General features: G+C 41.2%; 1 protein-coding gene and 1 long non-coding RNA gene across 2 annotated transcripts in view; one reads left to right on the forward strand and one right to left on the reverse strand.

The window, feature by feature from the left end:
- Positions 1-270: 270 nt before the first annotated feature.
- Positions 271-13,118, reverse strand: part of LOC135109890 (leucine-rich repeat protein soc-2 homolog) — a 12,863-nt gene continuing 15 nt past the window's right edge. The window contains exons 1-12 of the mRNA XM_064021720.1: positions 12,951-13,118; positions 8,976-9,053; positions 8,383-8,616; positions 7,824-7,963; positions 7,198-7,305; positions 6,491-6,740; positions 6,002-6,231; positions 5,175-5,488; positions 4,832-4,956; positions 4,140-4,297; positions 3,147-3,384; positions 271-2,462 (exon numbers count right to left, since the gene is read on the reverse strand). The exon at positions 12,951-13,118 is cut by the window's right edge and continues 15 nt beyond it. Coding sequence (XP_063877790.1) covers positions 2,427-2,462; positions 3,147-3,384; positions 4,140-4,297; positions 4,832-4,956; positions 5,175-5,488; positions 6,002-6,231; positions 6,491-6,740; positions 7,198-7,305; positions 7,824-7,963; positions 8,383-8,616; positions 8,976-9,032 — 1,890 coding nt within the window. The 5' untranslated portion in view covers positions 9,033-9,053; positions 12,951-13,118 and the 3' untranslated portion in view covers positions 271-2,426. The remainder of the gene's footprint in view (positions 2,463-3,146; positions 3,385-4,139; positions 4,298-4,831; positions 4,957-5,174; positions 5,489-6,001; positions 6,232-6,490; positions 6,741-7,197; positions 7,306-7,823; positions 7,964-8,382; positions 8,617-8,975; positions 9,054-12,950) is intronic.
- On the forward strand, positions 10,262-12,205 carry LOC135109893 (uncharacterized). The gene is made up of 2 exons (XR_010272944.1): positions 10,262-10,571; positions 11,733-12,205. It is a non-coding gene; the product is annotated as an uncharacterized LOC135109893 (long non-coding RNA).

Genomic DNA, 13,118 nt, shown 5'->3' on the forward strand with positions numbered 1-13,118 from the left:
CATGATTGCGTCACGACAGCATCATGACAGCACTATGACGAGTTAAATAGTCGTCGAGCTCCACGATTTTTCCATACACAAAATTTACGGCGGCCCCATAATGACCTACGACCGTCAAAACTTGTCATGACTAACCACAAAACTGTCACATCAGAACTATGACTTATTCTTGGCGTTGTCATGATAAGAATCTTGAATGTGACTGGGCTAGAGTGCTTCGTTGCATCATTATAAAGTGGTCACAAGATAGTGGGAGAAAAAAAGCAGGGATTGTTCCTACAGGTTTATTGAATAACATTTTTGAGATGCGACTGATACACGGCATGTCCATTTGAGTAATAAGCATTGGTTATGTCTGTGGGGTGGAGGCTACAAGCACTGATGGTGTGGAGTGTCCTGAGCAGGGCTCCACACCAGCCTGTGGGCACACCACCCCAACGCACACTGACTAGGTTATTCTCCACGGCTGCTCCAAGGAGTTTACAACAGCAGTCACTGAAAGGTATACTAAAATCAAACTGCTGTACAGTTCATAATGGTGAACTGTCAATCTCCAAGGAGCAGCAGCTTGAACAATTATTAATTTTGTTTAAAGTTCAAGCTTATTTGATGTGCAAGGGCATGTCAGCTGACCACTGCAATTACAGAATTTTGTGGCTTTGGTCTAATGCCCATTTTGCCTTGCACTGTGTTCAATGGTCATGTTTCTGCTTACTGGAAAAATACTTATAATCCATTAATAATTTTTCTTTGAGACATGGTGTGGTATACTGCTCACTGTGTAGTCGAATGGTTTCCTCTGAACTGTTGATGTGGCAACGAGACCCTTACTGTAGAGCACCAATGAGTCTCAGCCAATGGTAATGTCATGAGTGTCATCTTTGGCTGTCCTGTTCTTGCCAGATACAGTGGGCTCCAGGGGGACTAAGAAACCTCCACCAGCTGCCGCTGACACAAACATTCAGTACAAGGTACACCTGTATCAAGCTAAGGTGGCCTTTGTGGTGGTTGTTTTCTTTGCCACTAAACTAGATTCAATAGCTTTTTTGGGAAAACCAAGGACAAAAATAAATTTACCATAAATAGTAAAAAGCCTTAGCTTGGCACAGGAAGCAAAATACAACTGATTTTCATCTTTGTAAGTTATTCCTGGACTGAGTGAAAGCATTTATTTACACTGCAAAGCAAATTAGGCTTTTCTAGAAAATACTGATGTTCACATTCACACATAATATTTTGTGTAATTTTCATGAGTTAACACTCAGTACAGTAAACATACAAATTCACTTTAACACACACACACATGCACACACACACACACATACACTCTCATACACAGGCACACAAACACAGGCACACAAACACACACTCATGTATACATAAACCAATACACAGGAGCACTGGTTTGGGAAGCAACAGTGTCTTGAGAGGAACAAACAGCTATGGCTTGAAGCAACCTAGTAGTAGCTGGCTTATGTTACATATATACACCAGAAAATACACACTTAAGCAGTGCAGAGTGTGGGCGGGGCCAGTGGCGGGCACTGCTTCAACATCTTCCAGTCACCATCTGGTAGCCAGTGTGGAGCGGGGGAGAAGTCACACACGGCTACCGTCATGGTCAGTGAAGGACATTGTGTAGGGGGGAGACCAGGGCCGGCACCACCAGCACTACCTCTGGCCGGCACTCTGCACGTGCAGTCACACATGCACAGTCAACACCTGACACTGAGCACAAGCACTAGTCCTCTCTGGTTGCTACAGTCAGTAGTAGTAGTAAGTTGGGGGCCTACTCTTCACACTGAAGCTACCCAAGACCAATGTACCAGGCCATGGAGCCAGCCACTCATGGTAGCCAAGCTTGGTGTCTGGCAGTGGTAAAAGTTTGGCCATTTCATCTCATATAATGACACCAGACACCACCGAGGGTCGGCTACAATGGGCGGTGGTGGCCTCGCTCCGGCACACCTCACGGCTTGCCGCCACCTACGAGATGGGTGTTGCCTCTTCCACTGCCTCTTCATCAAGGCCAGTTAATAATAGTGGTCAAATTAAGTTTCTGGCCTGGCTTTGCCTTGCCTTGAGTAAACACTTATTATTTAACAAGAAAAGCACATTATCACATGGGCAGCTTGCATCCCTAACTCTTAGCCAGGTCTTATGTAAGGTGACCCGGATGCATGTTAACCTTCATGGTGTAACTTTTTTTTTTTTATTTTTTGAAGAGGGTCAGGGAGGGGAATACAGAACTAACTTCGCCCTGCTGCACCAACAACAGCAGTGAACCTCAGTTTTGGGCTGGATGTGGGGCAGCAGGGTTTGGTTAATGGAGCTGCAGTTCTAATATCAGCTGCACCAGTGCCTGCTCTTGATGTTTGCCAATTGGTACCTTCCATTCACATTTTCTGGGGGAAGGAGCAGCAGCCTCACATGGTGCGGTATGGTCCCTGCATCTTTAAGAACTGAAAAAGAACGATTACACTTCTCAGTAGCGGATCACTAGAAGAGTGAGCAGTGAGGAAGGTTAAAAGATGCATCAGCAGCATTCTAAATCTGTACAGCAATGAGTGACTGGATGGGATTCAGATATCAAGAGCAAGAGTAGAATGGATGTATGGACAGGAGCAGGTGGAGACATTAGCCATAGCCATCCACTTTAGAAATCAAAGTAGAAAATAAAATAAAAATAAATAAATAAATAACCACACAAAATAAAACTGAAAAATTAATACAGCACAAAGTAGAAATACAAAACTTAAAATAGCACAAAGCAAACAATAGAAAAAACAACACAAAGTCAAAGAAAGTAAAAAAATATAACTAAATAAATAAATAACACATCACAAAGTAAAAAATAAAAATACAGAATTAATTTAAAATAGGCAAAAGAAAAAAATAAAACACCACAAAGTAGAAAATAAATAATACAAAATGACAAAGTAGAAAAATGAAAAAATACAGGAACTAGAAGATAAAGAAAATGAATGCAACATTAAAAAAAATACACGAGAGAGAGAGAGAGAGAGAGAGAGAGAGAGAGAGAGAGAGAGAGAGAGAGAGAGAGAGAGAGAGAGAGAGAGAGAGAGAGAGAGAGAGAGAGAGAGAGAGAGAGAGAGAAAGCAAACACAGCACCTAGCCCCTCTCACCTGGATAACAAGCGAAGGACCACCAGCAACGATCTCTGGGGGAATCTGGCTCAGGGGACAGTTTTCAATTGACATGATCTGCAGGTTGGTGCACAGGGCAAGTTCAAAGGGCAAGTTGTGCAGCATGGGGTTCTCATTGAGGTACAAGGTCTCCAGGGACTCAAGTGTGCCAATCTCCTCTGGCAGGTAGCTCAAGTTGTTCTCTCCTACGCTCAAGTATGTCAGATTGATCAGGTTCCTGAAAAGAAGTAAAGCAAGATATTAATTTACTTTCAAAATTAAGAACCTGGAAAATAGTAAAAGAAGATATTCATTTACTTCCAGTGAGGCAAAACTTGAACTTCCTTTGTCCTTCCAAACTGATAATCCTTGATAAAACCTTAGACTCATGAAACTGTCACGTCTATTTTATGTTGTGACACCCTCCTGAAAGAGTGGGGCAGGTGAGACAACACATCACATCATGTTTGACTGTAGTAATAAGAATATACAACACAGAGTCAAGAATATACAACAGTCTTCAGTTCCCTGGCTGTTTGCTTTCTAGTCACCCTTTCCAACACTCAAAACAGTTACAGTACATTTCCAACCCAGCAATGGTGTGTGTAGTATATGTAATTCAGAAAGATTAAGACCAGGATTGGAATATACATCTAAATAAGACGTTTCGGAATCCACAAGTTTCATCATCAAAATGGATGGAATGTGTATATTCCAAAACATCACATTAGAGAAGTACACTCCAACCTTGGTCTTGACCTTCATTCTCAAACTGCACTTTCAACACTCAAGGCCTGTATTAGATTTTTTTTTTTTTTTTCATGTAAGAGGCACTGGCCAAAGGCAACAAAAAGACCAAAAAAGAAAGAAAGAAAGAAAGAAAGAAAAGAAAAAAGCCCACTAAGATATGTAATGTATGTAACTCACTTCACACTTCACTCACAACTTAACACAAAGGACTTCTAGTGTTTCCCTGACAAGATAAACACTCACCCAAGGGCTCGAGGCAGAGCTGACAGTTGGTTGGACTGAACTACAAGTTTTTGAAGGTCTTTCAGGAAGCCAATCTCCGGGGGGAGTCCCTCCAAGCGGTTCTCCTCAAGATCCAGCACTCGCAGCTTCCTTAAGTTTCCTATGCTTGAGGGAATTTTCTGGAAGGGGGAACAAAATGCATTCCTTTAGTACAGCTTACAGATTTCCTTTCCATTATGCAATCTGGCACTTCCTGTAAATATGAAATCTCATCCACAATAGAAATACAATGTGAAATAGCATCCGCAATAGAAATACAGTGTGAAATAGCATCCACAATTGAAATAGACACATGAATCTATCTTAAAAGAGGAGTAGCCAAAGACAAGACAAGACAAGACAAGGCAAGACAGTGTGCAGGCAGGCAGTAAATATAGCACAATAATGCAGATCTCCACATGAATATAAAATCTGCAGTTCTCAAAATCTTGTATATTTCACTGGATCAAGTTTATGCTCATTACTTTTAACATTTGAGACAGGGCAGTAGGTGGGAAACCGGATCTTCAGTATAAATAACACAGCAAGTGAGGAAGTTCAATCACACTGCCAAAATTTTGTAAGAATATAAAAATGGTGTTTGCTGCTGGTCATTTTGTTATTTATACTTCAGATACTGATTACACCCACACACACACACAACAAAATCTTACCCTGAGACAATTGTTGGTCAAGATGAGAACTTCTAAATTTTGCAAACATGATATATCATCGGGGACTTTGTTCAGCTGATTTGTGCCGAGGTTCAATTCAACCATGTTCATCCAAGAGCCAATATCTGAAAAAAGAATCAGTAAAATCAAATACGTACATAACATCTCCACCTCTTATCAAACTGAGCACTGGAATATACTGTACATGGAGCCTTACTAGAGATAAATAAAAACTTGGGCAGGACAGGATAGTTTAAAGTGTTGCTAGAAAACAAAACAGGCACAGCATCAAAGTAAACATCTGACAAGGTGAGATTATAAAGCACAACCCAGAATTACGTACCGAGTGGGAGAGACGTGAGAAAATTGTAGTTCATGTTGAGCTTGGTGAGATGCTTTGCGCGAGAGAAGATGCCGTAGGGGATCCTGTCCACCTGATTGTGCTCCAGGTTGATGGAGTGAACATTGGTGAATTGAGACGGGCCACCAATTGGGTAGGAGTTGAAGGAATTTCGGGACAGTGTGAGGGAAGAGAGATTAGACAGAGAGCTCAAGAGGCCATCAGGCAGCTGGGATATTTGGTTGCCCTCCACATTGAACTCATCTAGATTAATGCATCTGCTGAGAGAGCGTGGAACTGATTTCAGACGATTGTACCTGCAGGGAACGAATACCATGTTAGTGCTTCCACTACCAAACTGAATGGTGAATTAATTAACATAATCAATCACTATTCAGGAACACAAAATAACAAAGACTCATTTCTCACAAATCATTTAAACACAACACAAAACAGCACTTCGCAAACACTACAAGCAAGTTCATCCCTTAAAGGATGATAAACAAGGCACTCACTTAAAAGTAAAAATACAAAGGAGGGCTCTAGATCCTAACTCCATCTATCTGGTGGCATCTTGCATTTAAGGAAAGCAGTGGTATTCAGCCAATCAGGCCCAATTATGCTGCTACTCCATGTTGTCCCCTTAGCTATCTATCTGAGCACAGCAACATTTGCCAGTTGAGTGAAGGGTATAAAAGAAATCATGAAAAAAGTAAACGGTGAAAGAACCTAAAAGTAAAAAAACTCTAAATTATTGAGTAGTCTGACAGAACATCCTGCATCACAGCCAAGCATTCCTGACACCATGATAAGATACAGCCACCACACACCTCAGGCCCAGGCAGGTCAGATTCCTCAGGTTGCCAATGGACTGGGGTAGTTCTACAAGCTCATTGTGCTGAAGGTGGAGAGTCTGCAGAGAAATACAATTTCCTATTTCCTCGGTCAGAACCTCCAGGTGGTTGTGGGCCACGTCCAAGGTGCCCAGGCGAGTAAGCTCCCCGATCCCATTTGGAAGTTGCCTGATCCTGTTCTCTCGCAGGGAAAGGGTAATCAAGTTCTGCCAAAACAAAACAACACAATATAAAAGGCCGGGAATATAAATTTTAGAATCTACTGTCTTGACATTCATGAAAAGTTGGTATAAGTTCAACAACTTACAGCCTCTTCTGACAATGGAAGAGCCCACTTCATAACAGTAAAGTTTAACCAAATACAAATGATAATGGAAGCAATCTCCTCTTGCGAAGACACAGGAAAAACTACCATAATGTGACTATGACAAACACACATACATCATACAATGTATTAACACCCACCTTGAGGTTCCTGATCTCCTCACCAACCACCCTGATCCTGTTGAACCTCAGGAAGAGAGTGATGAGGGAGGGCAGCTTGTACACCACATCTGGGATCTCAGTCAGCTTGTTGTGGCGCAGGTCCAGTACCTTCAGCTGCACCAGGTTGACCAGTGTGTCTGGTAGGGAGGTGAGGGAGTTCTCAGACAGTCCCAGCGTCTGCAGGTTCACCAGGCGGCCAATCTCCGGGGGAAGAGTTACCAGTTTGTTGCTGTGGAGGGAATAGGTAAATGTTAATCTTTTTTAATATACACTTTGCATGTCCAAGTGAAGGTGGTGGTGGTGGTGGTGATAATTACTCTTTCAGTTGATGTTAAGATTATTACTGTTGCAATGATTACTGTTGAGATGATTACTCTTTCAGTTGCTGTTGAGTGAGCCAGTAATTATTACCCTTTTAACATACACTTTCCATGTCCAAGTAAAGATGGTGGTAACAGTGGTGATAGTGGAGGAAGAGGTGGTGGTAATGATGATGATTACTCTTTCACATGGACCAAAACACCAGATCTTTGTAAGCGATTCAAGAGTGAAGTCAGAAGTGTACAGTTTGTGCAATGTGATCAGCACTTAAAAGATCTATACATTTTCTAAAAAGGTAGAGATGCATCCTTACATTTCATCATTTCAGTCCTGCTAAGAGTCTGACAAAGAATACCGTACATTACCTATAAAGATAAAATTCCACCAGGTGCGTCACATTGTTCATGGAAGAGGGGAGCTGGCTGATGCTGGAATTGCTGAGGTCCAAACGCTGGGCACCATCCTCCTTGCACCTGCCAACACAAGCCAGGAATGACTCACAACTCCACATGTATGACAGAACTCACACTATGTATATTCTATACATTTTTGTGCATCAAAACACAAAACCTTCAGTTCAGCTCACAGGCTTGCACAACTACTCACAACTCATGTTAGACCTCTATGCACTCAAATCCCCTACAACCTATGCCATCAGCTTCCATAATGAAAAAGAAGTGAATACCAAAATGTATCTATTATGCGTTTTCTAATTATTCTACAAACTTTTCTGCAACAACAACAACAAAAAAAAAAAAAAAAAAAAAGGAAAAAGGAAAAAGGAAAAAGGAAAAAAATCCAAATTTGCTCGGCACCAGGAGCAAAGTTTTTGTGAAAAATGCTTGGCATTTTTCACAATATGTTAAACTTCCCCATCACTTTTCTTTCATGTCATAAAACATTCTCTTCTTTCTTCGTCAAACTTCATTTCCCTTCCATACTGCTCTATTCTCCAAGATTATCCTGGCCTGCAGACAGCAACATAACATACCTGTTAAATTCCTTGGAGACATCACGATCTGCTTGGATTGGCTTCTTCTTGATGGTTGGCTTCACCTTGTTGCCATCTACAATGTAAACACTCTTGGCCCCATCCCCAGACCCCAGGGAGTTAGTCGACTGCTTCTTTTCCTGCAACACGAATATACGTTACTAAGCTTATTGCTGTCATTGTATGCTTGTCTACCTTCTGCATACAAACTACAGATGTTATTCCACCCACTGTTTGACTAAGAAAAAGCACTACAACTGTCTGTTAGGTTAGGTTTGAGACAGTACCATAACATAACCAAACATAATAAATTTCACCTGATGTAACAAAACAACTTAAACCACCAAAAAAAATTTAGAAATAAATAAATAAATAAAACAAACAAATAAATGAAAAATAATAACACAACCAACTTCAACGTAGTTAAATCAAATGTAACAAACAAAACCACCACAAAATAAATTAACCAAATCTAACATAATACAACCAAATGTAACATGACTAACCTAAACAACCATGAAAAATAGCTGAAAACTGTAAAACGTATCAAGTGTGTTACCTTCATGCCCTTGGTGTTTGAGTCCTTGGTGGGAGCTGGTGGGGGGTGGGAGGCTGGCTGGATGAGGGAGCTGTCTTTGTGCATGGGCGGGGGCAACGTGCCTCCCCTCCCACCCCCACTAGAGGGGCTGGAGGCTGCTGGGTGGCTGTCTTGGTTGGCGTCTCCACCACCCCCACTACTACAGCAGCTGCCCCCTCCGTGGTCCTCTCCCACACACCCACCGTCACCGCTCCCCTGCAAAGCCAGGATAACACCTCACTTATTAGTCTCCTCAAGCAAGCCTTCCTTTAGTGGGCAATATATAAGTGTATGTTAATTGCCTTAGCCATGTTAGACTGAGCACTCAACTTATTAAAAAGCAAATTATATCCTTAAAGTTCCAATGAGTTTCCAAATGCTATAAAAAGAATAAAACTAAGAAATTTTTAAGTCCAGAAATATTTTTCTTGCAATCTTGAAATTTAACCAAGATAGGCTAAATCTCTTTCTTGCTATATAAAAATCGGTTAGTCACAATTATATTCTTAAAGTATCAAGCCTGTCATCTCTATAGGTACAACTTTCCCACTACTCTCTCTCTCTGTCACACTTACGTCTCTGTGGTCGGCTGGGTGCTCACTGTGGGCAGAGCTCTTGTTCCTTCTCATCATCCCAGCCTATGTGCCCTCCATCTGCAGATAAGGTGTTGCTTTTACTTATCTCTCATTAATGTCAGGAAATATATAGGTTTTAAAATTCAGTCTGTATTAATCTATACTTAGCAAAATAAGCCTTCATTGCACATAAATAGATCCTTAAATGACAAGTGACATGCTAATGGGCCATGTGTTATTAATGAATGTTGCAACAGTCTAAGCAGCTGTGAGATGTATGGCTGCTGGTTTGAGGAATCTTTGAATCTCACTCATTATTTGTGAAATGAAGAACATCTAGACTTTAGGAGAGACTGCTATTATATCACAAAGAAGAAATAAGGCTCAAGTTATACAACTTTTCTCTCTAAAACTATACATGCCAGTTGTGTTCTCCTGGAAGGCAATCAGCCCTGCCTGGCTGCTGCACACAAAGCATGACACACAAGATTTAGATATCTGCACTATCTATACCAGCTGTATCAGTGTGCTTAAGTAACATGTGAAGCTAGCTACATTACTTTATCTTGTAGTGATTACTTTCTAACAGAATGCTCAAAACATTACACTTATTCAACATTTGTGAAAATATCCAGATACTTAAACACATGAATAAAAGTTTACAAATTAAGATAAATATAAATTTTGCACGTGTCAGTCACATTTTTTCATTCATATATATTTCTGAGGAAAAATTAAATAAAGCAAAACAAAAAATATGCAATACTCTAGGAGATACTGCCACATGCAGAGAAGAAATCCTTCTCTGAGGGGGGAAAAAAAAAAAAGTCACCTGCAGAAATGAAATCCTTATTTTCTGAAACAAGTATATAAGCTTAAATATGGCAAAATGAAAAAAATACATAACATTCAGAGATACTATCACATGAACAAAAAATACATTTCTGAAAGAAATATATATAAATGAATGTCTAGATATTATAGTATGAAGTATAGCATTCAACATGTACATAGTCACACAAACATCTTGGAAATAGTAGTAGTAAATGTAGTATAAAATGCTTCCTTTTCATTCATGCCATATTTAAAATGCAAAAAATGGTTCATAAAAATGTCATAATTAACATATCAGAACAATTTGAACTTCATCCTGTTTATTTCCATCATTGCATAGTCTAATCCTCTCATGTTCCTCTCACCTCATTCTCTCATGTAAGTACTCCAGCACTCTGCCCTCCCACTTCTCTACAGACTGTCCTCTTGCACTCACTGACACAACTGTATTCATGTGCTCTCTATCCTACACATTTCACCGTCATTTTTTTTTTTTTTTTGACCTCATGACTTCAATTATTCTGCAACAATCACTGCAGATATCAGTCACAAATATATTTTCATCAGATATATCAATCTTCCCTAAGATTGTAATTAAAAAATTAAGATATAGCAACTAAATCCATTTCAATATTTTGCATGACTACTGTTCAAATATTGCAGTTACTTATTTTGCAGAAGGTATAATCAATTGAAGCAGTGATGCAGCTCTGAGGACAGCAGCAAACCCAGGTGCACCAAGGTGAAGACTACACTATTAAGGTAAGCCATGAGTCAAAATGAGGATCAATACTGAGCTTATTTAGGTCTAAGCATTAATACTCCACTATTGGAATATTCAAATAAACTTTTTTCTACCCCTTCCCATTGTCAGCAAACGCATGCCTTAATGTTTACCCTGCCACTTCTTACTTAGGCTATTAGAATGGTTGGAAAGAGGAGGATTTGAGAGAAAAAGACACAAAATCTCACTTTGCATCAAGCATGTGGCTAGAAGGAAACACCTGAACATGCAAGTCTGTGTAAAGCAGGGAATTCTGTGCTACTCATGACAGCACGTACTTCCCAAATTCCACTTCACGTCCCTTGTTTTGAGTTCAATGTCTGGGATTCTTGCCAACCTCACGTTTTATGAGCTTGTCTGTATCAGGTTGGACCTCCAGACACCAGGACATGAGGTGAAATGTGATCAGATGGCAAAGCACGTGCTGTCATGAGAAGCACAGCACTCCCTTCTTTACACACTCACATGTACCAATATTTCCTCCCAGCCACATGCTTGACGCAAGACAAAATTTTGTCTTTTCCTCTCAAATCATCATCTTCCCAATCCTGAAAGTCAATGTAAGAAGTGGCAGGCTAAATATGACAGCATGCAATTTGCTGAAGATGGGAGGAGGTAGTGGGATCCACGTCTAACCACCTATCAAACAGCTGGGAAGGTACCTGACCTTGAAATCAGTGATAAGCTGTAGCCTGATACCTAAGACTTGCCTGTGTATGATAATTGCACTGTTCACAGCAGGTGCACCAAAAAACAACAAAGTCTGAGCGTGTGCTTGCTGACTGAGGAGGTTTGGGGAGTGTTTGTATGTTCCCACACCAAAACACCATTCATGAACCAACAAAAATTGTTCAAAAAATCTGCTCGTGTACCTAGGTTCCTAGGAAAGATTCATGTACATACATGTACATGAATCTTTCCAGTAGTTTTATAGTATTAATAATGACGAAAAAATATATGTACTGCAATTTTACAACCATAGAGAGTTGCATCTCCACCATGCCATGTTTCCAATTGCCAGTGGATGAAAATGTCAGCTAAGTACTGAGACAGAAAAATATGTGTAGATGTTACTCAATTCAGATTTCATTACCAGTATTTCAAAAGAACATAAAACTAACCATGTGATTTTTCTCTAGCAACATGAAATACCTGAAGAGCCCTCCAATGAGGTAAAAAATGGGAGTAACTTCAAGAGATAAACACATCCTTCTGCCTCTATCTGTTATCCAACCAAGAGTGAAATCAGCACCAGCGGGAACAGATGGCCAAGGTGAAGGTGGTCTTCCAGATGTACTATGAAACACGACAAATTTGTCCAAGAGAGCAGATCAAACGCTGTAGACTCTTGCAAATAATTTGTACACATGGGCAGTTAAAGATTAATATTTTCTGACCACTGCAATCTAAATCAAATGTTTTCTAGCAATGTTTTGTAAATACCTGACCAGCATATAATGAATGCTTAACCATGATGTGTAGGATCACTTAAGCACTCTGTAGCAATATGAGAGAGAGAGAGAGAGAGAGAGAGAGAGAGAGAGAGAGAGAGAGAGAGAGAGAGAGAGAGAGAGAGAGAGAGAGAGAGAGAGAGAGAGAGAGAGAGAGAGAATTTTCCAGCAAGCATAATGACTGAATAGGTGGCCATCAATTCACCCATATATGCACTTAAACCTCAGTAGCACGGCGCATCCTTTGACAATTGTGACGCAAAACACAACACTCCTCACCAAGTCACCTGCGTGTGAGAGGGTACAGGTGCAGTACACTCCAGCTGCACACAATACCTTTATTAGTACATTTATAGACCTGTTGACTCCACCGCAGGTATAATTTGGGTGCAGGTAACACGTAAGGGGTCAAAGGACATGGTCAGTGGCTCAGGTGTCCGAGTGACCTACCTCAGTAGCTTCCCGAGTATAACGCGGTAAAATTCACCTCTTGTAATAGTTTAAAGGTTTGACACATACGCTGCGTTTGACAGAAGGAGGCGAGCCTGTAATTCCCGCTACCTAGGAGAGGCCCTGCACAGCCCGAGCGGCCCTTGGGACTTCACTAAACGTCATTTTCAAGTGTGTTTTTCAGGGAGATGAGGCAAGTGGTGGACATCCAGGTGCCTATCACGTCCACTCTCTCCTCCGCTCTCCTCTCCTTCATTCTCCGCCTATCCTCTCTATCCTCCAGCCTTTACCCAGCAATAGGCGTGGCTGGCTGGCAGGAAGTGTGGCCCAGTGCTAGCAAACCCACCTAGCACCTGCACACGGGCGGCGATAAATGCATCCCTACTAAAAACAAAATGGGAATTTCAAGATGTCCAACTCATTATTTGAGCGGCTCACTCTCGCCTGGGGCCTCACCTCATAGTGCTGGTGTGGCCTGTGGGGTCATGCTGGACGTTCCTTCGTGGCTCAGGGATGGGAGTGGTGGCGGGAGGGCGGCAGGGAGCAGTAAATTAGGCCACAAAATAGAGAAAAGTAAGCCCACCTCCAGGCCTGTCGAGCACTATCTTCTGCCCGCACCCTGAC

Source organism: Scylla paramamosain, chromosome 19, assembly GCF_035594125.1.
Source record: "Scylla paramamosain isolate STU-SP2022 chromosome 19, ASM3559412v1, whole genome shotgun sequence".
NCBI lineage: Eukaryota > Metazoa > Arthropoda > Malacostraca > Decapoda > Portunidae > Scylla > Scylla paramamosain.